The following is a 26,884-nucleotide window of genomic DNA, read 5'->3' as shown; positions in this document are numbered from 1 at the left end:
GAGATTTTATGAGAGGTATAATTTCTCTTGTATGTACATTGTGCTAAAAAGGGATTTTTTTTTCTGTTCATAAATCTTCCTTCTGAGCAAAATCCCTGTGGTATTTGGAGTGTTGCTTTTGTGTTGTTTCATATGAAGTTACAGGATGGTTTCTTGTATGTAACAGACAGGTTGCTTAACTTACTCAGGAGTTTAAAAGAAAGAAGAGTTTCCTTCTGCAAAATAGTCCTTAAACTAATAAAGTATAACTTATTACATGTGGTTTAATATTAATACACTTATTTCTGAATTTGGCCATGGTATTTCTTCTACTGAAGGAACTCTCTGCAAATTGCTGGCTTCAAACAAGGGCTGCAAAATGCCAGACTCACATTCTCTTATTTTACTCCCTGGCCAATATATTTCAGATTTCAAATTCATGCTTTTGCTTACTTCTTGATATGAAATGCTTCACTTGAAAAGCTCCTCTCCTTGGCAGTCACTGCTGAGGGGCTTCTGAGGACCCTGATGCTCCAGGAGGTGCCTTCTGGCAGGGCTCACCTGATGTTTGGTTTGTGGTTTCAGTCTGGTGAATGTGGAGCTGTGGAGGGATATTGCAGGACCACCACCAAGTCTCGTGGGCAATGTTGAATGAGATGTTTTCTCATGGCTTTTTCAGTTCTTATCAGTGAAGGTGCACGTGAAGGTATGATGTGAAAGCAGAAAATTGAGGGGGATTGATGAAATTGGTAACAGTTAAACTGAACCAGCCCGTGTCTCTGCATGTTGTCTAACACACCAAGGATGGCTTGCACAGAGCTTTGGCAATATGAGAAAAGTTGATGTTTAATCCCTCATTTCCTTGGTTTTTCCCTTTTCTCTGCATGCAGCTCCAGCCCTGGCAGCACTGAGTTTGAATTGTTTGTTTGTTAGAGTTAAGGTAGTTGGGAAGTTAAGGAAGTTTGCATTGCTGAAGATCAATGGCAGCACTTCCATCGACTTCCATGGGATGGGAAAACAGCACCCAGGAATCAGGGGTGGGGGAAGGAGTGATGGGCCATTACTGTTTGCATCTGAGGAGAGGTGGGAGGTAAAAGGGTCATGAAGTTTATGCATTATTGACAGAATACCCATAATGAGTCCTTAGGAGCTATTACACAGTGATATGTGAAGGCCTTAGCTGAGGATGGTTTAATTTATGAATCATTTCTCTGATGGATTGCCTGCTCTGTCAGCCTGGCTGCTGCACTAACTCGGGGTTCTTAATTCATTATGGAAGATTTTATGCAAAGTAATTGCTGTACAACACCACTCTTCAGAATGAAATAATGTGGCTGCTTTTCCCCCCCTCCTGCTGGTGAAAGCTTTAGTTCACATTCTGAGCAATGCCCCATTTGTGGAGTATCATCTGGAAAAGCTTTGCAAGGGAGCAGCTCTGCTGAAGAAAGGAGTTCCTGAAATGCCCAATGTTTTTGCACTTACAGGTCTAATCTTTCAGGTTTCAGCTTCACTTCTGTCTAATGAAGCCTCATGTTAATTCTGGCAAAGGGAACATATTGAAATTCTTCCTTCACAAATCCTCCAGAGGAACTCAGAACTTGGTTCTGAAATATCAGGGGTGAAATTTAAAAAGGTCTTTTTATTATTTTGGTGGTTTTCCTGTACAGTCTTGAACGAAGCTCATAATCTTTCCCTGCCTTTCTCTTCTTACTGAAAAACAAAATTGCCCATGCGTCCTTTTTTTAGAGAAAGTGAAAAATTACTTTTTCAAGCAGCACAAAATGAAGGAACTCAGTTTTACACTGTGTGGAGAACCAAAAAAAGTACAAATGAGTTTTGGAAAATTAGACAAATTCTGTTCCCATCTGCAACACTTGAATTGTGTGGCCCAGATGCAAGTTTTGTCTTGGGAAATTTCAAAAGAATAGGATAGAAGAAAAGAAAAGAATCTCAGAGTTTTGAAGGGTGGAGCACCCCTCTTACAATGAAAGGCTGGGAGAATTGAGGTGCCTGGAAAAGAAAAGCTTTGGAGTGACCCAGTTTTTTGGAGTGACCCAATTGTGGCCTTCCAGTACCTGGAGGGAGTACAGCAGAGATGGAGAGAGATTTACAAGGGCCTGGTGTGACAGGGAATGCCAGAGATTTACAAGGGCCTGGTGTGACAGGGAATGCCTTCAAAATGAAGGAAGACAGTGTTAAATGGGATATTGGGAAGAAATTTTTGCCTGTGAGTCCCTGGCACAGGCTCCCCAGAGAAGCTGTGCCTGGAAGGCCAGGTTGGAAGGGGCTTGGAGCACCCTGGGATAGAGGAAGGTGTTGCTGGGATAGAGGAAGGTGTTGCTGGGACAGTGGAAGATGTTCCTGGGATAGTGGAAGATGTCCCTGGATAATGGAAGATGTCCCTGGGATTGTGGAAGATGTCGCTGGGATAGCAGAAGATGTCCCTGGGATAGTGGAAGATGTCCCTGGGATAGTGGAAGATGTCCCTGGGACAGTGGAAGATGTCGCTGGGATAGTGGAAGATGTTCCTGGGACAGTGGAAGATGTTCCTGGGACAGTGGAAGATGTTCCTGGATAATGGAAGATGTCCCTGGGATGGTGGAAGATGTCCCTGGGATAGTGGAAGATGTCCCTGGGATGGTGGAAGATGTTCCTGGGACAGTGGAAGATGTCCCTGGGATAGTGGAAGATGTTCCTGGGATTGTGGAAGATCTCCCTGGGATAGTGGAAGATGTCCCAGGGACAGTGGAAGATGTTCCTGGGATAGTGGAAGATGTCCCTGGATAATGGAAGATGTCCCTGGGATGGTGGAAGATGTCCCTGGGATAGCAGAAGATGTCCCTGGGATAGTGGAAGATGTCCCTGGGACAGTGGAAGATGTCCCTGGGACGGTGGAAGATGTCCCTGGGATAGTGGAAGATGTCCCTGGGACAGTGGAAGATGTCCCTGGGACGGTGGAAGATGTCCCTGGGATAGTGGAAGATGTCCCTGCCCGTGGCAGGGGTGGCCCTGGAGGGGCTTTAAGGTCCCTTCCAAGTCAGGCTGTTCTGTGCTTTTCTAACTCTCCCCTTCCCTGCTGAGGTGCTGATCCCCAGCCATCAGGCAGCAGGGCATTCCCCAGTGCTGAGCAGCCAGGATGCTGACCCAGCTCAGGCTGTGGCCATGGAGGGGGCACTGGGGACCCTCTTTGCTCTCCTGGTTCCCCTTCCCAGCAGGGACTGCCTTTCCTGGAGGGAAAGCAGGGTCAGGTTAAACTCCTGCCTTTCCTGGAGGGCAGGGCAGCAGGGTCAGGTGAAACTCCTGTTCTCCAGGGCCTGAGGAGCTCATCTTCCCCACACAGTGCAGGGATGCTGGAGTCAGCCCCAGAACAGAGGCTTGTTAGTGTGGCACATGCTTAATTTATTCTGCTCCTCAGGGTGTGAGGGGAGAGTCATTACTGAGCCAGAGCACAAATACAGAAATCCAAGGCATGGTTTTGATAGTTATTTTAAAAATCTTAATTCCTTCATTCTGCTTCCCTAATTCAAAGCAGGGATGGAACTGTACTATATTCTTCTGGGAAACACAAAAACGGATTCCTCTGGGGGAAAAAATTCAAATTTGAATATAAAAATAACTCGAGTGATCCTTTTTCTTTCCATTAATATGTCCTATTTTTGAAGTCTAGAGATGAAATCTTGTAAAGTTTTTTTTTTTTTTTTTTCTCCTCTTTCAAATAAATGGATGAATAACTTAGAAGTGCAGTCCCAGAAATCTTGTAAGAGGGTACAAGCTCTTCTGCCTTGGACAAGATTGATGAGGTTAGCCTGACTGGCAAGTGTGCAGTTTACATGCTAATAGCAAGTAGGTTGTCTTGCAGGGAGAAAATGCATTGCAAAGTAAGTGTGGAATGTTTATTAGTCCCAGTAAAGTGCAAGGGAGACAGTACAGATGATGTAAGAGGAATGCTGTGCAGGAAATATCAGTCATAAGATCAGGCATGTGTATTTCTTGGCCAAAGCCCCTCTGTTTTGTGAGGGGTGGGTACAGACAGACACCACCCTCATCATCCTCACCCCACGCTGGTCGCAGAGTGTAAGAGCTGAAATGAGGGATGTGGGACTCCAGGCAGCTCTTCAAAATGCAGTTCATTACATTTAAGATGTTACAGCAGCCCAGGGTGGTGGGTGACAGAGCTGTGCCCACAGCTGTCAGCTCCAGCTGCAGGCAGCCCTGGAGATCCTTTGGTTTTGGTCACAATGCATTATAGACTTTGCTTTGCTGAGCATCTCCATACAGCAGAACCAATCTACACCTTAACTATTATCTATAGCCTATCATAACTACTGTAATTGCCATATTCATATTACTATTCTCCAATCACTAAAAGTCAGTACATTACAGTTTAAGCTGGAAGTTGTTTTTCAGTTTTCTTGCAGTGGAAAATTCTGAGACCTTTTTTCTGCTTGCCACATTTGCTGCCTTGTTTGCCTGTGCTCTCTTTCTGCTTGGTAAAAACATCTTCTTGTTTGGGGTGGGTTTATCCTTTGCTCTAAGCCATAAAAACCCCTTCTAACTAACACACCCTTTGCCTCCTTGGTTATCCAGTGAGACTGGCTCAGCAATTCTTTTCTTCCGTATCAAAACTTGCTTCCATCTCTATTCCTTCATCAGACTCTACATTCAAAAATCTTTCTGCTAAGCACATACATCTGTGGGACTTTCTTGTCGAACTTTCATCCTTCCCAACACCAGAGGGTGCAGACCCTGCCCCAGCAGCCCCATGGCTCCAGAAATCAAGGGTGGGTAAGACCTGGTGAGCAAACTCGAAGGCGACCCATACTTGGTTTCAGGGGCTGTGGGCGCCCGTCTCCGCCGGGTCCCAACGCTCACCCAGAGCCCAGGACAGGAATTCTGCTCCTCCCCTGCTCCAGAAAAGCCTGGAAAGAGGAAAGGTTGAATGGAGAGAGCCTTCTGCATTGGGAGATACCAGCTTTCCTTCTGTTGGTTGGTTTGGAGAGGGAAAGAGAGGAGGGTTTGAAATCTCACCGTCCTTTCTGCCTATGAGTTGTAAATTTAAAGGGAGATTTTAAGGCACGGTGGCTGGGATCAAAATGAAATTCATCCTATCTTGAGGTTTCATAGATGGTACTTTTCTTGTGGAAAGCACCTTGGTGTCATTGGCTGCAGCTTCATTTCCTTTTCCGTTTTATGTAATTTACCACTTACTAAAATCAAAATGTGATGAATTTATATCACTGTAATTTTTGGATGTAGAAGGGGGTTACGTTTTTTTTATATGCTGTATCTACTTTCCCCTAAATTTTCTTCTTGAAGAAAATTCAATTAGCTTTCCTTTTGAGAATGTTGGTTTTATACAAGAAACTCATCAAAAATATCCTGTAGTAATGACTTGTTGTCTTATCCTTCCAGTAACCAAACTTCATTTTTTAAGTTTGTTGGACAAACCATTTGACTTTTCATTCAGCACAGCTAAAGATTTACTCACATTCCAATTTGCCAAATTAGAATGGAAATTTCCAACAAACTCTTGTGGTGTTATCAACTGCAAATAAACCAAAGGAAAAGCTGGCAGAAGCAGGAGGAGTCTGTGCTGCCTGGTATTGAAAAGGGTTATTTTCCCCAGTGAATGTGGTTAATATTTCTTCTGGCTGTGGATCTGATCATTTTTGCCTGTGCAGGTGTAGCTCTCTGCACTAATTATTCCAGTATATCTTGGGTTTTGAGTCCCTTGAAACAGGTGACAACCGTGGTGGACCAAGGAATCAGCACCTTGCTAGAGAAAATCCACTCCATGTCTTTGGGTTTTGGTTTTGCCTCTGGCTACAGACAGAAAAATATAAATTTTTTTATACTTATATATAAAGATGGAAGGATGGACAAATAAAAGCATCTCTTACATGATGAGTTGTTGATAATAATCTCAAACAAAACAAGCCACCTGCTCTAAATATGCTCCAAAATTCATTATCAGTGGCTTTCCAAGCTCAAACACTTTGAGAAATAAAGAAATAAGGAAAGCCTTAAATTGATACTTCACTATAGAAACAGAAAGCTCAAAAATTGGAAGACTCTAGCGAGAGTTTAAAAAAATAAAGAAATAAAATCACATCCTGCATGCCATTTATCCACATCCTTCCTCATTTGCATACTGGCAATCAAAATAACCTGCTCCCCAATCCTCTGAATAGGCTTTTCCAGACTCTTCCTTTTTTCTCTTTTTTTTTTTAATTGCCCTATTTCCTTCTGGCATATAACACAGGGTATTGACTTTTTTCTTACCTCATACTTGAGGTGTAATAGTTTACAGAGACATGCTTTTCTAATATAAATAGAAATATAAAATTTTGAGTAGTATATTTTTAAAGCTGATTTACTGTTTTGCTTTTATTAGCTTAAGGGTTAGAAGCTTTGGACAGATTTTAAAGTGTTTGATTTTTTTTTTTTTTTTCCTGTGAAGATGGCAGTTCATGGCAATCAGTGAGCTTTATCTTTCTGGGTTTTCTGCAAAATAAGTATCTCTTTATGTGAAAATATACTTCCACATTTTAAACAGGGGCCATTTCAGAAAAGGCCATACTTAAAAAAGTTTTGAATCAATGGTAATGATGACAGAGAATCCTTAAAACAAGAATCTAAACTTCATTCTCTCCTTTTTCTCAGGGCAGATTTTACAATTTGTAAGGAAAGAGCCAGTGTAATATCTGGGATTTGTAAATCAAAGCAGGAGGTCAGGCATGCTCAGAAGTGTGAATGGATGTTGGTCATGGAGAGGGCTCATAAGGAAGGAAAATGTTCTTGTTTACAGAGTTTTCACTCTTCTTTTATCTGCTGACATCCCTGTATTTCTGTTTAGAGCTCACCCTGCTGCACAGCTCACAGAGGTTTCATTTTGGGGCGCAGCTTTGGTGACCCCAGAGCTGCTCCCAAACCTGGCACTGCCCCACACGGGGCAGGAGCTGCAGGGAGAGCCTGGGCAGTCCCAGGATGAACAGCTGAAAGTTCACTGCTTCAGATTCAGCAAGGGAAAACTGCTCTTTTTCTACTTAAAAATCAATTTTCCTCCAGTTCCCTGCTTTTCCTCAGCTCTGTCTGCTGAGACAGCCCCTGCTGGGGCTTGTCCTGTCTTGGGCTTTCCTGTTGTGTTCTGTTGTAACTGGAACATTTCTTTGCTTATCTATTGATTCCCTTTCCCCCTCTTTTACACTTTTTGGGGTTTTTTGTTTGTTTGTTTGGGGTTTTTTTGTTTGTTTTTGTTTTTTTGTTTGTGCTCAGCCCTCCCTGAGTGTGCGCGGTTCTTGTTATCCCAGGATGGAAGGACCAGAGCAGTTCATGGCAGCAAGGCAACACCTCACATCTTTTGGGTGTGGAGAAATGACACTACATCTACAGCTTGGTTAATCTGGGACACATCTAAAAGTGGCAGAGGTATTATTCTCTTTTAAAAAAGATTTTGACTACACTGGAGAATTATTTGTAAGAATTAATCCCGTTCCCTTTTCCCAGTGAAAAGGGGGAGAATCTCTGTCTTGCTTTTTGGAAAGCATTTAACCATTCAATTAGCAAGTTCATCTGGAAGCATGTGGAAAAAGACACAGGAATCCTCCTGGGCATGCTGTATGAATAGCAATGTATTAATTAAAATCCACCTAAATATGTCAGTATTGTGCAGTTAGAGCCATATCCTTTATATCATGAAGTTCCAGTGTACACAGACAGCGTTAGGTGTTTATCTTTCAAAAAGCACTTTATTTCTGGGGTATGTGTGTAAAATTTTGGAAGGCTTCTGGGTTTATAAAAGTGTCTGATGACTGCAAAGAGCCATATTGTCATTTCAGCAGGGAGATCTGCTGGGATGCCCCACACTGGGCCCTGCAAAGGCAAGGTCTGTTTGGGTTTGTCCCTCTGGGCTCCCTTCTTTGTTTAAACTGTGAAACAACACAGTGTAAACACACGGCTGAAATAGCCAGACCCAAATGTAATCTATTAATTTTGCTGCTTTGGGCTGAGGTTTTTTTGGTGCTCTGGAGTGGATGTTCCCAGGCTCCTCGGGCTTTGCTCTGAATCAGCAGATCTGCCTCTTTCTCCTCCCTCACTGCAGTGATCTGTCCCACCAGGCTCAGGTCTTGTTGTCACCTCATCTGCCTCCCCTCCACTTTCTCTTACTTTCTCCTGTTCTTTTTAATTATCCTCCCTTTTTCTCTAGAGAACTTCCTACTCAGCTTCTAAAAAATTGCTATTTTGGGACCCCAAATCCATGTGAACTTACAGCTAGAACAGATGCTCGTGCTTTGGAGTCCATATTTCCCCTGACCACCATTATGAAAAAGACTAAAAAAGACTAAAACCCAGGACTTCCCTGCTGGCTACTGGCAGGAATCCAGGAGAAGGATTTTTGGGGGGAATTAGCAGCTACTGCAAGGCTCATGCTAAATTCCAAGGGTGGGAGACCTCACATAATACCCTCAGTTGTGGCTTACAGTAAGTAGGAGGGTGTCATTGAGGGTGAAATTGGGTGCTGTGCTGGAAAATATTTAAAACATGCTGGATTTTATATTAACTTAATATTAATATGTGCTAAAGATGTTTAAAAGGTGTATGGACCTGGCATAAGGACATGGTTTAGAGCTGGGTGTGGCAGTGCTGGGTTAAAGGTTGGGCTTGATGAACTGAGAGCTCTTTTCCAACCCAGAAAGTGATGATCCTGTGGAAACCCAGGGAATCCTGTGGGCAGGAGCATCAGTGCCCCAGGACACACATTCAGCCCCCAGTGCCTGTAACCAGAGCCACATCCCTGTGCTCCTTTGTCCCTTTGGTGCAGGACAGGGAGCAGGGCACAGACACAGGTGTTTCCCCTGTGAGGATGGTGCTGCCTTGTCACTCTCCCTTTAAGCCCTCCGTGCCTTCTGTGTTGCTTTATAAAGTTCATAAAGTTTCCCCATTCCATTTGCTGTTGCTAGGTGCTGGATTTTTTTTTTTTTTTTTCCATTGTGCTTGTTATGAAGAAGCCTTCAGCAGGCTAAGAATATTTTATAAGGTTAGAAAATGGTGTTAAATGTTAATTAGCAGTTGCATAATCCCAGGTGGCATCCTTTCACATGCACTCGTCAATTTTTAATGAGTGTCACTCGTGCACATCAAACTCAAAATTAGCTTTCTTTCCCAAGTACTCTGTTTGATTTTCACACTCACTTCCCCTCCCCTTCTCCTTTGATGTTACTGACACAATATATCATGCTGGCATTTGCTTTGGTTTCATCTCCAATGCATATTGTCATGTAGCTAGTTAGTTATCTGCAACATAGACACACACTCCTACCCGCAGGAGCGCCCTTCAGAGACGCACAGGATGAAGCCTGACTTTTATTTTTCCCTTCTTAGGCGTAGCCCCTTGTAGCTACAATAAGGAAAACCTGATGCTGAGGCATTTTGGGTTTTGATCTGAGAATTCCAAGTGCTGGAGCAGCTCTCTGAGCTTAGCTGGAGGTGCCCCTCACTGATCTGCGTTGCACCTGGGGGTAGTTCATCCAAATTAAAATCTGAAGCAAAAATCTCTGTGTACCCTGGAAATTTATCACCAGCTAAACACTAAAAAGTGTTGCACTTCCATATATCTGCTAACTGGTGGGATAATTCCCCACTTAATCAGTGCGTTGTGCTGCTATAAAAGGGTGACTGCTCAGAGGGGGAAAGGAGATTTTTACCCCCCCAAACCACCACCAGCCCAGCACAGGGATGCCCTCAGTGGGGTGGATTGGTTTCTCTTTCTTTGGTTTTCTTCTTTGGGTCAGGAGTGGCAGTGGCCAAGCCCAGTGCAGGTGAAATAAGCTGGTTATTGCTGAGCAGACTGGGCAGTGCTGCCCAAACAGCTGGGGTGTGAGGAGGTGCTCACCTGGTGATGGGTGCAGATCAAAGGGCAGCCAGGCTGAGCTGACCCCTGCACTCCATCTCTGGCCTTTCTCACTCAAATCTGTTCAGTGGCTTCACTGTAAGTAATGGGCCAGCAGAACAGAAGCCCAGATAACTGAATTTTCACTGCTGATCATTTCCATTAGACTTCTTGCTTGTTAAAAGCAAAACTCCATCCCACTCCCCTTCCCCCAACAGCACAGCTTGGCCTTTAGCTTCTGATTTGATCATGGAAGTAATTTCACTTTTGTCTGCATTTTGCTTTGATTTTTATTTGTTAAGGAAAGAGTTCTTCTAAGCATGGGGATGATTTTGTTTTGTTAAATGGAGTTGTTAGCTCACTTGGCAGGAGGCTCTGTACAGACTTTGCTTTGATTTCCCCTAAGAATACCATGTGTTTGTAAAATATTGGCTTCTTGACACCATAGTGCCAATGACCTCTCTTTCCAATGAACAAACTCAGCTTCAAATTATTTTTATTAATCAAGATTTTATCTCTTACCAGAGATTGACAGTTTTCCAAAATCTTTTTGACAGCTCCTGTTACATGCAGGAGGTGAACCAGAATTAATGACCAAGGGTTAGGGGGGCCTGATTCCTGCTGTTGCTTCCCAAAACGTAAATGGGGGGAAAGCTTGCTGATCCTCCTGTGCTTACACCAGCACAAATGAGATTAGAGCCCAGTCGTGTACCCAGGAAAATGAAAATGTCACGGCAATGACTTGTGTCCAACTTGTGGAATAAACAGATCAAGCAGGAGTAATTGCATTTCTCCTTCCCCCTCTCTGCACACAGATACTTTTCACTGTCCTTTGATGATCTCTACAGAAAATGTAGATGATAATAAATATTTCCACACCCTTTGCTAGTTTGCAAGAGTAATGTAGCCACTTAGAGAGAAGAAAGTGGCAAGATAATACACAAGGTGTTGAAGTGCCAGAATACCAGTGTGATTTCTGAAAGCTTGAAACTTAAAATGTGGGGTTTGTTGTTTTGTTGTCTTGATTTTTGTTTTTTGGGGTTTTTTTAACAGTAGCAAAGAGGGAAAAAATGCTGTTTGGTTTTATGGTTTGGGTTTTTGGTGGTTTTTTTTCCCAGTTCTGGATAGACCCCAGTGCTGGCACTGTCCAAGGAGGCAGCAGGGATAAATCAAATGGTGCCACTCTGCCAAGTCCCTCAACACTGTCCTCCAATGCAAGCAGAGATAGAAAATACTCAGCTGTGCCCACTGAAACACATTGTGCTTTCATCTTGGAGCTCTTACTGCACAGAATCTTAAAAGAGATACCTCTAATATCAATTAACCTGCTGCTGATGCTTTGTGACAAAGTTGTTGTGATAGGAGCCCAGCCTGGAACTTAGAGCTGCTCCAGACCCATCTGGAAACTCAAATGCAGCGGATGAGTTGAGGAGAGAAATGATCCCTGATTTTTTTTTTTCAATCTGGATCAGAAGTTGAATGTTGGAAATGTAACAAGGTAATTTGCTGTGGTGGGGTTTGGAACCCCCAATGAGGTTTCTTGAAAGCTCTGACCAGAGCACAGCATTCCTTAGGGCAGATTTTGGGTTTGCTTTGACTCTCCCTGTCACCCTTGAGGTTTTTCATCCTTTTCTTTTCAAGAGCTTTGGACTGTCCATTGAAGCTTTGAAGAGCTAGGTACCATTAAAGAGGATGTGGTTTTCAGGCTCTTGTTGTTGGCACACTATCAGAGACAAATTATTGGCTGCTTCTGGAAGATCTCCAGTCATTTCGTGTGCATTTGTGACCAAGCTTGCACTGGCAGGCGTTTGCCTCCTGAAAGCAGCTTATTCTGTGTCTGCAGAGCCCTGTGCATCAGCCTGGAAATGCTGCCCAAAGAGCCTGGCAGAAAGCAGCAGCAAGGTGCTCTCAGTGCATTGCTTCCTGTCCTGTTTCCTCACTCATCATTAGGTATTTTTCAACACACCTACTATAGTAAGTGAAACCTATTCGTTTGGAGGGCAGGGGTTTTACTTTTCTCCCCATCCTTGCTTTTGAATTATGATTTTCTTAATGTAAGGTCTCTGCTTTCCAAGAGACAGAAAATTGGTTGCTTCTGCCAATGTTTGGAGTTATAAACCATTGCTTAAACTTTATGGTGGCATTAATCCCAGTGTATAGATTGTTACTGTGGTTAAGGACTGTCTTATCAGCTTTAACAGCCCTTGGAGTTGCTTCAGGCCATTAAGCAACAAATTGTCTGTAAGAAATAATTTGTTGCATTTCTCCTACCTTGTTTTATAGTGATAGGTATTATATTTAATGTTATGCTTGCCTGGGTTCAGTTGTCACCCCCAGACAATACCACCAGCTCTTCAGTCTGTGTGATTGGCCAGTTATTCCCTCTCTTGGGAATATTCCTTGGAGCAGGTGATGTGGATTTTAAAGTATTTTGGAATAGTGGAACTGCTTGTTGGAATTCTGAGTCCAGCAATCTCGTGGAATCTCTGTTCTTGTGGTTGGATTTGGTTTTCAGCCCATGACAGGCAAATGCAGGGTTTTGATGATCCATTGGCATGTCAGTATTGAGTTTTGTGGATGCACATGCTGGCTTACAGAAAGCTGTGACAGAGGAAGGATGTCAAAAGACAGAATTACTGCAGAAATTTAATTATGGAATACAATTATTAAATAAAATTAGAGATGTGATAAAACTAGAATATGGCCCTGTTTGAGTGAAGACTATGGAGATGTTTCATGTCATCCTCTCATTTGCATTGTGTTAAATCCTATTAAATCAAACTCTAATTGACTCTCAGCTTGTTCTGGGGGGAGGGTTTGTTCTCCATGTGTACAGCTTGTTTTGCCAAAGAGAGGAATAAGGGTTGTTTCAGCCTTCATAAGTTTCATTGTAGTTTAAAGGAGGAAGAAGCAAAGGCACAAATTCTCAAGGCACAAGAGGATGAACAGAACTTGCTTGGCAGCAGCAATATTGACTCCCTGTGTGTGCTATTGACAGCAAGGTCCCTCCTGCACATAAAAACCATTCCTGTCTCCATCCAGGCACAGGTGGAGCAAACAGCCAAGCCTCACTCTCTCTTCAGCCAGGCCTCACTCTCTTTTTCTCAATTCATTCTGTTGGTTCATGAGAAAGAATTCGGTTTCTCTGGAAATGGGCTGAGAAATGCCCCAAGTGCATCTCTGAGGAAGGGCTGGGAGTAATGAACAATTACACTGCATTGCATCAAGGACCCACCTGGAGCTGGGAGATCTCAGGGCTGGAAAATGCTGTGAGAAAAGGTAGGAAATGTGTTTGATGGTTCTTTCCTGCTTCCTGGACCATCTCCTAGTCTGGCTCACTCTGAAGCAAAGGCTGGATTCCAGCTCTGCTCCAGACAGGTGTTAGCATTTCACAGTTACTGATCTGGGCAGGGTGATTTGAAATCCTGTTAACAGCCTTTTCTCCCTCTGCTGTTGGACTGAGGAGCCAGCAAACCCAAGGGCAGTGCTGCAGAGAAACCTGATGGATGGGTGAGCTCCACTGATTTTGATGGAGAACTCCATGGATTGTGGTGGAGCCACACTGCCTGACACCACCCAAGGAATCTGCCTGAAGTGACAGGTGGATTGGATTCTTTTTTTTTTTTTCTTTATTACTTAGGGAATTGGGAGGGCTTTACATTCTAGTTAGCCCAGAAAAGTGTAAATTTGTTGAAAGCTTTTGGTGACACAGGGAACAACAAGGATGTAATTTGGCTCTGTGGAACTTTCAGGCTGGAAGGTGGGAAACTGATGGGTTTGATTTTCCTTTTAGGAGAATGTAAATCAGAAAGAAGCACTGAAATCAGTGAGCTACACAAATGTAAAAAAATGGAGAAAGCAAAAAGCAAGCCTGTCCCATTAGCACTTTACTTGTAAACTCAATGCATCTGATAAAAAAATCATTTAGAAATAATAAACATGCCATTTTTGCAGTCACATTTCAGAGCAGAGCCACGCTTTGCGGGCTATAATTGTGACCTACATTTTGAATTATTTGATAAGGCTGACCCCCCATGATGATCTCAAATTAAAATCTTATAAATTACCACTTTCTGGCAAATAGGCTTGCTGTTATCATTTCACTCTGACATTTATTCTTTGCTATGGGTCACTGCTTTATTACTCTAAGAGCTTTTGGCCAAGTGCTGTTCCCAAAGCATAGAAAAGACGTTAAAGGTTAATTTCTTGCAAACTGTGAGAAAATGTTATGTCTCATTCATTTAGACTTGCATTACTGAATTTGCATTCTTTTTATAGTATGTGTATTAGTATGTAGCTAAAATCCCTCGCAGCAAATCAACCAATAAATTGCACTGAATTGCAGTGCAGTAATGAATTGCTTGTCATTTGGTTTCTAACAACAATAACAAGAAGGTTTTTATGCTCTTGGCCAGACAATTGACATATTCTCTCGTGGTGTAACTCTGGAGTTTTTGGAGCTCTGCCTGACGAGGACTTGGCCCAAAAGTTGCAAGTGCCATAAAAGTCCATTGTCGTGTCCTCATCTGAGTGTGCCTGGGGCTGGAGCCTTGCTATAAAATATTCTGATGATGAGAGCTGGTGTTTGGTTCCACTCTTCACTGGCTATTCAAATGGACAGGCAATTCCCCTGGAATTTAGCAGCTCAAAGGTAGAACCATTCCTGGTCGGCCAACACAGGACCAGATGGGCTCATTCCCCCCAGGAAGAGCCCTGTGAGGTGTTTGTGCTGCATGTAAACAGGATCCATTTGGGATTTGACACGGGGGCTGTGTGTGGAGGATTTACTGGGATTTATCAGACCTGCCTTTCAGGTGGTGACAAGGCCAGAAGGCAGCAGGAGGGATCTGGATGTGCCCTCTGAATTCAGCGTGCTCTTTGTGAGGGTTTCTTTCTGAGGTGTTACTGTCTCCCTTCCCAGTGGGGAATGCTGTGCAGGGAGCTGTTAATTGTCTCCACACTCAGCTGGTACCAGGAGGAGCTGAATGACTGTGATAGCTTCGTGTTTTCTGTGCCAGCACAGCCCTGGGGGACTGAAACTGTCCTTAGAAAACACAGGGTGCAGCAGGGGGGTGGTGGCAGTGAAGGCACCCACACACACCTGGATCCTTCTGTGTTACTCAGAGGAGCTGGGCTGTGAAGAGGAGGAGGGAGGGAAACACTGACACAGCTTTTTACCAGACAGAAATGATTAGAAAATGAATCATGGTTCTACCCCGTGTGAGAGATGACTGGGAGCTCCCTGGAGAGGTGGGTTAATAAAGCTGTGGCCTGATGAAGTTACAGACCTAGTTTGTCTCCTTGCCCTTTGGAGACTGGCACCTCCCAGGCTTTGCCATGGCACCAGTGCAGGTTTTGCACGCTGAATATTCCACTTTTGCCCTGGTTGTTGACTTGTATTAGTCATTTTATTGTTCACTGCCTGGGTTTGCATGCAGTTTCTGCTCAGCATCAGGAAACATCTGTGGGATCTCTCCCAAGGCTTTTGTCATTACTGCACCGTCTAGTCCTGATTCTCCTCAATTTTTTTGGCAATCGTGCAGTCTCCCTCTGCTGCCAAGTTTGGAGGTTTCAGTAAATAGCAAATTAAATGTGTAACCTGTGTGTAAGGAAAACCTCTATATCCTAAAGGCACTGCCTCCCTCTGCACTGCCTGACTCGGTGGTGCACTCAGGGCAGGATGAGCTGCGCTAGGATGGTGCAAGGTTTGCTTGGAGTTACCCAAAATTGTGGGTTCTTAGGGAGGCTCTCCCTGTACCTGATACCAGTAGAGGGTTGTTGCCCACTCCAGGTTTGATCCTGGTGGTGCTGGGGTTGATTCCCAGTGAGTTTTGTGGCAGTTCAGTACCAGGAATGGGATTAGTGCCTCGTTCCTGGCACTGGATGCGGTTCACATGCAGGATAAAAGCAGAGAAATGTTCTCTCTCAGGGTGTATTGTGCTGTGGTGGCACACAGCAGGGACTACACACACAATGTGTACTCACATCCTACTCCTTTGTGGCTTCACTGGGGTTAGGACAGAAACTGGAGCTTTGTGTGTGTCCCTATTTAACCATAAAATAAATCTGACCTTCGGAGATTTTATTTTCTTCAGTGTGTAAGCACATTGTGTCTGTGCCTTCATTCTGACTTGGAGTTTTATTTTGAGTTTAGCTCTCTGGTAGTTGTCAGTGAAGGATTTAGAGCCATGGTTATGAAATTCAATAAGCCACTGATATGATTATAATAGCCTCAGCAAATAGCTGTGACACTCAGCCCTCACAGAGCTCATTTTTTCATTCTCATTCTTACCTAAAGAAGTGCTAATGAGAACATTTTGGAGTGACTTCTATAACTTTTCTCTGCTTTCTTGTGTGAGGCTTGGAGGTTTATTTTGGATTTGTAAGACAGCTTTTTTTCCTAAGAGTTTTGTTGTTTTTTTTTTTTTAACTGGGGAACATCAGGGACTGCAAGGAGAAAAATGATAGAAACATGTTGGAGATGAAAATAGATCAGTATTTGGCACTTCATGCTGCTTAATTAGGAAAACATTTAGTTCTTTTAATTTAATTATTTGGTTGATGTAAAGAACTGTAAGGATTTTTCCATTAAAGATCTCATTGTACATCAATATTCACATTGATTTTTGGCATGGTTTGAGATCATGCAGGTTTTCTCCAATGTATTCTTGGTGCAGATCCACAAATTGTTGTATCTGTGCCAGTCTAATTGACAAAGGGGTCACCTGGTGGGACCTTCTTGAGGAGATCCAGCCTCGTGTGGGTCAGGTATTTCCTTAAAGTGCTTTAAGGACTCAGCAGCTGAGTAAGGAAATACATTTGGGGATGGATCATCCAGTCCTGCCAGCCACACTGCAAACTGTGTTAAAGAATAATCAAAGAAAGTGCCTTGAGCTTAGAATTTTATCACTTTGATGACAAAATTATCAGTGCATGCTGAGTTGCCCGTGTCAGTTGTGTCAACTCTAAATTTGGAACTCGCTCTGTTTAAGTGCAAATAGCAAATAATCCTTTTTTTAACCTTAGTGGTAATTAAATCTTTATCTGATTTAATTCTGATTGTTTTAAAGCTTTATCATCCAAGTATTAATGCAAATTAACCAATTCAATTTTTTCATTGCTGAGAGGATCCACAGTTGTCTTACATCTGGAAGAAGCTGGGCTTCCTTATCTTCCTGGAGTCCTCAGCCCAAACTCACCATAAGAGAAAAACTGTTTGGATTTCATTTTAAAAACAAATAATGAATGGAAAACCCCATCCAGCTCCTTTAATAAGTAAAAACAACTGATAAAGGATACAGACTGAAAACTGCTTTGTCATGATGTGTACGATGGGAAGAAATGAATTTTTTTTTTTTTTTAGGAATGAAATGTGATCTTTCAAGACTTTAAGCCAGGAGAAGGAGGATTTCTGTGTGCTGTAGAAGTCAGACTGGTGACAATTGCCAGTTGAGTGAATTAAGGAGAATAATGAGTGTCTCCCCTCACTCTGTTCTGCTGCCTTGCTCTCCAGCTGCTCTCAGCCCCTCACGGGGGATCTCTATTACCTGTTTCATTGATAGGAGGCTGGATGAATGTGTCCTCTAGGTAAACACATTTCTGTTCTAAAGGGTGCAGAAACGGGGCCAAATTACAACTAAGTGATAAAAACGTGCTCCCAGCTCTTGGTGTGGTTTTTGGCTCATTGATTTGGTCTGTGGCTGGCTACAGTAGATTTAAAACCAGACAAGTGAGGCAGTGGAAAATAAGGGAATATCTTACAGTGGCATGGGCTGGCCAGATGATGCAACAGGTTTTTTCCTGCTGTAAATCCTGATATTGCACAAGCTTAAATTAAAGGGGAGATTTCAATTTACATGGTAAGTAGTGAGGCTATAATGTGCAACTTCAAAATAAAAAGGCAGAAAAACAGTATTAGATGTAAGTATTCAGTGTTAAGGCTCATGAGATGTTTGCCTAGGTTATTATTCTTCTAAGTTTAAATACACAGTAGCACTTTTGGAAAATCACTTGTACAGACATGATGTTTCTCTTTGGGTAATGATGATTTATCACCTTTTATTTTATCTTTTGGATGTCCAGGATAGCAGCATTGGCACACTGAAATGAAATCACATTTCTTATAACCTATTTCATTCTCTTTAACAGCATTTGCCAAGACAAAGAGCAGTACATTTCCAAACTACAAAGTACCCACATGTCCTTAGGAGAATATTATGAAACTAATGAGGCACATTTCAATAACTTCAGTCACGTACTCAAAGGAGGCAGAAGCAATATATTGACCAGTGAAGAACTTATACAAGGAAAAATAATGGCACTTTCTATGTTGCAAGGACTTTATGACCGTTTTATGGAGATTTCTGGACCCTGAGATTTAATAATCTTTTTGATTTGTCACTCCAGTGGAATGACTGTGCTCATGAATTTACTCTAAATAAAATTTTCTAATCATCCTTAGGAAAATTAGAAATATATGGCAGATTAAGGAACCAGCCATTCATCTGCTGGGTTAAACATACTAACATGAACTTAACAAGCAATGTCGTCTTTTAACACATGCAAAGGACCAAATTATCTGCTGAAAGACTGACATTATGTAAATGTAACATTTGCTGGACCTCTAAACCCTGTGATTAAATTACTGTCTAAATTATTCTGCAATATGAATGTCGCCTACAAAAAGAAAAGCTGTAAAAGAAACGGCTGTGACATCTTCTGGGTTTGCAGTATTTCCATAATGAGTGTTTGAGATGAAGGGTTTGCACGTACAGCTCAAAATCTTAATGAAATAAGGAGAAGGAGAGGGGAGGATGTGATGTGAGGAAAAGTTACTCTGCAAAGAGGTAAATTTATCCTGGGGTTTCCACAGGAATTTGTTAGCAGAAGAAGCATGGCTCAATTAAGAGGGGAATTTAATCCACAAATCAAAACTTGTCACTGGAGAGACACTTCCCCCACCTTCCTCTGAGGATGTGTTGGGTGATCAGTGGCAGGTAATCTGTTTTCACTCAGTGCTGTGAGAGTGACACATCTGTAAAACAGCAAAAAATAAAAATGGGAAGAGTGTGCTGAGAGTCCGGTATTGCAAGTAATTATGGCCCTGAAAGAAAGGCTGCGTGCAAATTGTTGCCTGCAAAAAGCCAGAATAACCCATCAGTTAACTTGCACTGTATCATTAACTCACATAAATTGTCCTAACTCCTATTTCACTCATTCAGAAAATTAAGATCTAGCAGAACAAATGTGCTTCAGCAAATGGAGGAATTGAATGTTCTGTTAATTGGCTACTTGGGAAGCAGCAGAGAGGGGCTGCACCTCACCCCCTGGCACACCTGTGAGGTGAAATTACTGACAGCCCTTTTGGGTTACCTGGCACCAGAGTCTGCAGTGATCAGAGCCAGCACTCCCCTGAAAACCCAAGAAACCCCAGGTCCAGCAGGGATGGAAAGCTGAGATGCTCAGAGAAAGCCCTTGAGATCCACCTTCCCTGGCAGCCAGGCAGTTCTGTAAAACTCAGCTTTATTTCTTTGGGGTAGCTTTTGCTCTTTGGTGGGGACCTTTTTGTTTCTCCCCTCTGCTCCTCTTCCTCAGGGGAAGGATTTGGGGAGGCTGTGGGAGGGAAGGGCAGCTCTGAGACCTTGGAGAAGGAGCACTCCTGCTCCCCTCTAGCTGGTAAATATCTAACAATAGATAAAAGGAGACAAATCATGTTCATTTAGTTAAGCTGGGCTGTTGCATTGCTGGGTTTAGAGTGGTTGGTTTGAGCTTGCACTGAGCAAGACTGACAGGGCAGTGGGGCAGGAAAGACAGACTATTAGCAAATCAGCATCAAGCAGACACTGGTTTTGTGTGTTTTCAGGTTCTGCCAACCAACTGAAACATCCAAAACAGGCTATCTCCACAAAAGTTTCCTGTAGTTTGCAAGACACCTTGTTTTATTTGTGCTGTTAGCTTTCCTTCCCTCCTTCTCTTCCTTAAAATAGGCACTGAAAATTTTGTTTCACCCCATAGCACCATCCCCTTCCTGTGGAGACTTTTTTGAGTACTTATTCACAGATCTTAATTGGAAAAGACAGTCAGTATGAACAGTGCTGATTAATGTCAGTGATTCAGCAGATTGGTCTTGGGGGTTCCTTTTTCACGTGCACTTTACATTTCTGACCAGTTTTGCCTCAAGGCTTATTGTAAGGGAAACTGCTCCAGATCTCCATCATCCTTAGTGATATTTTATAATTGAGAAGGCAGGTTCCAACACGTGGATATTCCTTCTTGTTTTCTCAGCAGCTCGATGGGACTTCTTGATTCATTTTATGAATATTTGTGGTTGGAATGAACAGAAAATATAGTTTGCTCATTTAACATGCAGTTTTTGTTACCTTTTCTCAGGCAGCAGCAGAGTTTCCTCTCAGTGCTGTTTTCCTGAGAGCCTTGCTCCCTTCTTGTTTCATGTGCCAAGTCCTGTAACAGGAGAAGCAGTCCAGGGTTTCAGACAGGACCATTTCATTCAGGTTCTGGGGATATCAGGTCTTTCTGGGTTAGTTCATGTTTCCACAAGCCAGACAATTGTGGTGCTATTTCCAGAAGAAACAAATCTCTCTCATTCCCACCAACAAGAAAACTCACCTCTTCTCCCAATCCCCTTCCTGTGACTTTGTACAGTGAAATCAAGGTGGAAAAGGGTTTGATGTATGTGATTTTGTGGTGATGGTACCTGTTGCAGTGTAAACTGCCTCACAAAAGGGTGTGATGGTTTATTTCTTTTCACTAGAAAAATATATTTTTTCACAAAAGAACCCTGCACTTGTCCTTCTGGTTTACCTTCATCCAGACCTTTCTGGTGTGTGGGAAGAAAAAGCAGGAAAAAAAAAAAAGTAATAATAATCATAATCATAGAAGAAACTGTCTAAACTGACCCAGCTCCCCAAACTATTTACAGATTCAACCAAAATGGCATCTTAATGTTCAAATTTTCTTTTTATTTATGTCTCCTCTTCACTGTCCCTTACTAGTGTAGCCTGGCCAGCACACAACTGGGAGAATGCTCTGCAGAGGGACTTACTGGTTGTAGCTTTTCCTCTTTTGAAGTGGAAATAAGATTTTCTGTGAAACTGTACCAAAGTTACCTGCAGGATTTGTTTCACCTTTCATTTGAAAAGGGAATATTTTGGGCTTTCCCCTCTCTGCTGTCTGTTCCTGTTTGGTCAATGCTCTATAAATGCACCTGAAAACAGCCCCTGATCTGAGCAGTTTAGTTTGTAATTGAAAATATGAGGAAAATAGGAAAGCACAGAAATCAGTGTTATGTGTACTCCTTGATTTTTTAGTTTATTCATATTCTGAAGAAAATGGGTTGCAAAGGTGAATAGCTGAGTTAAATGCTTTGAGGGCAAGGTTGGTCCTATATTTGATTATCTCTGAAATACATATTACTTTTATTTATCCCATAATCCCCAGTACCTGAGAATTTTGGTCACATCTGGCACAAACATAAGTAGCACTTCAATTTCTTGCCATCCACCTTATATTACCCCAGGTTTACACTTGTGTAACTACAAAGTGAACTTTTTTGTTATATTTTCAGCATTAAAAAGAAAAAGTAGGCTAAACTTCAGCTGTTGTAGATGAAGTATTTAGAATAATTTCCCAAAGCCCTTCATAAATGTGACATTGATCCATTGATATACAGACCATTAGCAGTTAGTCTCCTCTGTTCATCTATCATTTCAATTATCTCTAGACTTCCCCAGGGTCTTTGACAAATGGGAGACAATTTGCATTTTGTACATTAATGACCTTGGTGGAATTTGCAATTTTATTCCCCCCATTTTATAATTATACTTTAGCATTGGAGGGGAAAATCCCACAAAACTGCACTGGTCCAGTTTTTAATTTAATTGGAAGCGTGGGACTGTCGAGGTGAGGGAGAAAGAAGAAATAAGGAAAAAAAATATTTGAAAGTATTTTGCACCTTGTGAAGAACTTTCACCTGAAGATGAAGCAGATTATTGCAAGATAAGCTGGAGGTCTGTTTTACAGAAGAGTGTTGCCTCTCTGGGTTGCAGGGTTAGGAGAGCAGTTTAGAGCACAGCCTAAATCTTGGCCTAAGGAGATTTGCTGGTCTTTGCCCAAACCAAGAGATTTATTCCTGGAAAAGCTGTCTCTTGGTTCCTTTGATAATGCACAAAAGGAATTTCACAAGGTGATTCCTAAAAAGAGAAAGATATAAAGGAGAAGTAGGGGTGTTTTAAAATGTGCATTTCAGACATCTATGGCATGGCTGCATGCTCAAGAATCTTAACAATTTCCATTAATAATTTTGGGTCATATAACACTAACAAATTACCATCCTTAGCTTTATGTTCTGTAGAAGTTTGCCTGTCAAGTTAAACTGTTAATTTCCTCCTCTCCCATCTTTGAGCCTCTGGTCTTTTGCCCCAGTAATAACCAATTTTAGCATTACCAGTGTTGGCCACTGTTGACACCTTTTCTGTGTTACAAAAAATAAATATGGAGAAATGCTCACACATTATCTGCACTTTTCACTGTTTGTTAATGGTCATAATGCAGGTATCCTGGAGAAGAGATACAATTAGTATTTAGTAAAATTAGGAGGTATAAGTATCTAGTAAAATCAATCATATTGCACTCTGGGCTGGGACAAAGAGGCGGTGCAGAAAAAGTGAAATTAATAACTGGAGTATCCTGTAATTGAGGAATAGTTTATGGTTTTGCTGCATTCATTCCTTCAGCAGAAAGCTCCAGGACAGCTCTCAGGGTTTTGGGGAGGTTTGTTGTTTTTGAGTAACCCAGGACGCACAGGCAGCGGCCGCATCCCACGTGGGGACGGCGATAGCTGCCTCCTCCAGAATATCCTCCAGGTGTTAGAGCTCCCCGTTGCCAGCTTTAACGTGGGATCTGAGACACCAGAGGCTTTGCCTTTCCCTTTGAACACGAAATCACTGCAGTCTCTCAGACAGCATTAGGTGGTAACTGTTGGCAACAGCGGCGATGTTGGGAGCGACGTCTGCTTCTGGCTGCATTTCCAGAACCATCCATAACGCTGTGGTGGATGTGCTCTGCTCATAGATCACACTTTCCCTTTGTGCGTCACAGGGAATTTGGCTGCCTCTCCCATGCAAAAAAGTAATTAGCCCGGCTTGAATGTGAGGAATTTCTTTTTTGATTGGAACCGAAGGGTGGAATTCTGAACGTGGAAACCTGAGCTGTGAACTGGCATCGACCCGCGGCCGCGGCGTTGCGGCAGTCCTGCCTTGCTGCTCAGGTTTGGGGGTGTTTTATTCACATAGCTGGAAAGATTTTGGTATTAATCAGTGCCCAGGCCAGGCTGGGATGTGCTGGGGCCAGGCTGTTCAGCCTTGGATCCTCTGACGTGCGTTGTTTTTCCTCCAGCTGAAGAGCCGGCAGCGCTGGGTTTGAAGAGCTTTGGTTAAATGAGATGCTCTGAGTGGTCTGTAAGAGTGAGCTAAAGATCAAGGTAAACATATTTATTGATTTACTTCCTCACTCTTCTGAAAACAGGACTCAGACTCCAAACAATACACGTGTCTGTGGAATATACTTGTCTTTGCCTACGTTAGGTGTGCTGCACACAAGTGTGTGCTGGATATGTATTTATTTTTACACAGCCCTCTGGCCTTATTAGAATTTTTCTCTCCTTGTAGTGTTTGCCCTTTGCTGTCTGTTTTAAATTTTTTGAACATTTTCAATAGATCTTTAAAACTTCGAGTTTATTTCTAAGGCACATCCTGTTTAAGAGATTTAAATGTAATACTTTGACCTTACTGTTGCTCAAAAAACCTCAACAAACTCAAAAAAGAGTTTGTTATCCTAAACCAAACAATCTTATAGGAGTGTGGTGTGATGTTAATATTTTACTATGGTATACACTTTGTTAAGAGTGAGGAACATGAAAATATGTCAGCTGTTTGCAGGGAGAGAGATAGAGGAACACATGTTTTAAGGTGTAAAATGATCATATATAAAAAGACCAAGTCATGTAGTAACTTTGAAGTTTTAAATTATTTAAGCTGACGAGACGCTGATGTCTCACTGAAAACATAAATGCAAATTTCTCTTTGGTTATACCCCCCGAAAAAATAGGGTGCGGCTTTCCATCAAGACCAGATGCCTGACATCCAGAGAGATTTAAAAGGCAAATTTAGTTTGTGTTGGGAACAAGAATGTGAAGTTTGGGTTGCATGAAACTGACTCTTCCTGCTCAGGTACGAATTAATTTCAGCCAAGCAGGATTAACAATTTCAACCCTCTAATTTCTGCCTGTGATCACCTTTGACACTGGTCCTTTGGAAAAACCTTGGGATCCCATATTTTGATAAGCAGAATTCCTGGGGTGCGAGGCTGAGCCTGCTCCCCGTGCTCAGGCAGCAGCTGCACGTGGTGAGCACATGTGTGAGCAGGAGCAGGGAAGGTCCCAGGTTCAGATGCTGGCGTCAGGCTGAGGGAACTGGCTGCCAAATTGTTCCTTCTGCAGAGTGTCTGCCTTACCCCACCATGCTGGGCCTGGCTTGTTTGGCTTAGAGGAGGGTTCTGTGCTGTTCTGTCCTGCTGGGAAAGGCCCTGAGAAATCCCAGCTGTGCTCTGCTCCTCATTGTTGATTTAACTGGAAAGAGAAAATCCTGTTTCTTCAGTTCTGTGCTTGGAGCTTGTCACTGGTGAAATCTGCATGGAAGTCAATGGTTTGTACATCCCTCTTTTTTCAACCTTGGTGTAACTCCATATTCAAGTTTAAGTGCCCTGGTTGAATTCCATAGTGGGAATTCCCTTTCAGCTAAAGGATGCTCACCTGGCTGCTATTCCTGATGAGCAGGATTCAGACCTGTGCAATATTTAGCTCCTGTTCAGTACTAAATGATATTTTTTGCCTTTTCAAGGGACTCCCTTTCAGCAGGGCCAGTCAGCAGCAATTTCAGTAAGCAATAGTTAACAGCACCTGTTGGTGTCAGAGAAGTTGGAAGAATTCATAAGACAAATCAGGCAAGGGAGTCTCTGGGAATAATGACTTCCCTTGGGTTTCTTTACAAATTTAACTGATGAGGATTTGATCTTTCTTTTTTTTTTTTTTTTTCTTCCCATGGGTTGCTTTGCCCTTGACACACAAGATCAGTTTCTGGAAGTGACTGTGCCTTACACTTCTGCCAGTTCTTACAGTTTACTCTTCTGTAAACTGAATAACCAGTTCCCATTTGTGTCTCTTGTAAACGAGTGACCTGGTTGTGTGGTTGTGTTTCAGCCACGCACGGAATGATGGCAGAAATGTTATTTTCTGTAGTAGGAAGTGGAGTGAGTTTACATTTAAAGTTAGCGCAGGATTTTTGTCAGGGCAGTGAGTAAGTCTGCCCACAGGACTGCTAGAAAGATCTTCTAGACATGGAAAACAAAAGATGGGAGAAAATATTCAGGAGGATATGGGAAGGAAGAGAAATTCAACCCATTTGAGGCCATAGCAGAGGCTGTTTGATCTAACCCCAGGCTAGATCTTGATGATGAGCAAAGTTTTGGATTAGACTGGCAAGGACAAATATTAAGAAAATAAGGAAAGAAAATAGGAGCTTCCATTTAAATCTCCATAATGAATTCCTATTCTAAACTAGAAGCCAGCACACATCATCCTTTCGCTGCTGAGAAATTTTTTATATTCATTTCTGCTCGTAATGGTTCAGGAAAAGAAAAGAGAAAAAAGAAAGAAACGTTTCCATTATTCATGTGAAAAATGAACTCATTTGCTCACATGCTTAGTGCTGGGGTTAATTATATTATGAAAAAGCACAGTTTGTAAGGAACTGGCTTATTACAATAGGAATGCCCTGAAATTTAAGCTGCCTAATTTGTCAGCTTGCTCAGCCCATTCTGTTGTAGCACTCAGCCTGTTTGTAGGTTAAGCAGCAACTTCTGGGCTTGGGGCTTTGGTCCTGCACAGGGGACTGTGGGCAGGGAGGGGTTTGACATTTTCTGGTTTTGGGGGCTCCCTCGTGGCAGCACCATCACTCATCACCTGCAGTCCTGGCCACTGCAGCATCAGGGACTGCTTTGGAGCAGGGGAGAGCTGCCCTGGTGTGGATTGAAGTACCAAAATTGGTTGTGGAGTACCAAAATTGGTTGTGGAGTACCAAAATTGGTTGTGGAGTGCGTCAGGTGTCCCTTTCCCACAGTGTTGCAGTGGACAGAAGGACACTCTGGATTTGACACATTTATTCTACGTTTTGTGTAGACAGAAGGAGATGTTCTCCTGCTCAGATTGATGAGTTCTTCTGAGGACACAGTAAAGACAGGGACAAAGCTGGAATAAACACTTTATTCTGCACTTCCAACAGGACTTTCTTTGTTGTCTCTTCTGCAGCTAGAAGCTAAAGCTGTGATTTGTGTCCTTTCCCTGAATGTTTGGGAGCCTATTTCCAGATAAGCCATTCCTGCAGCCCTCAGTTCCCTGTTCCTGCATCCTGCTGGCTCGAGCTCATCCTCTCACACTCCTGCTGTCACAAACTCAGATTGCTGCTGTACACAGATTTTTGAGTAATATTACAGCAGAGCTTCTCAACACCCCACGTTGCATGTGGTGTGCCACCACTAAATTGGTAGAATCTGACCCATCCTTACAGGTTTTACTTGGAACAAGCTTTTATTTCTGTTTGAAATTGTTCATTCGCCTTTCATCCTGGGGATCCTCAAAGGCAGCACCAACGTGCTCATCTATCTTTATCTCTGGTTTTTGTTATTGCTGTGTTGGATCAGTGCCGTGCTCTTCATAGCACCTGACATAAATCCTTAAAAGTACAGGTTGAGCAGAGTACACAAAGTGCTGCCTTTGCTTCCTTGCTGTTCCTTTTTGATGCCAGTGCTGTGGTCTCTGAGCCTGTGTTTGGTCCTGAAGATGATGGCCCTGGCTAACCCATGGGTATCTTCAGGTTATTCACACTTTTTTATGACATTGGCTGTCATTCTCCAGCTCTCATGGCCTGAAAACTTCCATACATT

The 26,884-nt window shown here is 42.6% G+C and overlaps 1 protein-coding gene across 9 annotated transcripts in view; it reads left to right on the top strand.

Moving 5' to 3' along the window:
- The window catches only part of LOC139595129 (multiple epidermal growth factor-like domains protein 6), a 189,986-nt gene that overhangs the window by 66,840 nt on the left and 96,262 nt on the right, over nt 1–26,884 (top strand). The window contains exon 1 of one of the 9 annotated variants that reach the window (XM_071438117.1): nt 17,428–17,455. The exons of the other annotated variants lie outside the window; for them this stretch is intronic. Within the exon in view, the coding sequence (XP_071294218.1) occupies nt 17,443–17,455 (13 nt within the window). The 5' untranslated portion in view covers nt 17,428–17,442. Of the gene's footprint in view, nt 1–17,427; nt 17,456–26,884 lie in introns of those variants that run through there. 9 annotated transcript variants of the gene reach the window in all.

The sequence above is a fragment of the Agelaius tricolor genome, unplaced genomic scaffold, assembly GCF_023055355.1.
Source record: "Agelaius tricolor isolate 1412-34295 unplaced genomic scaffold, bAgeTri1.0.p SCAF_12, whole genome shotgun sequence".
Lineage (NCBI taxonomy): Eukaryota > Metazoa > Chordata > Aves > Passeriformes > Icteridae > Agelaius > Agelaius tricolor.
This window is presented reverse-complemented; position numbering and strand designations above follow the sequence as displayed.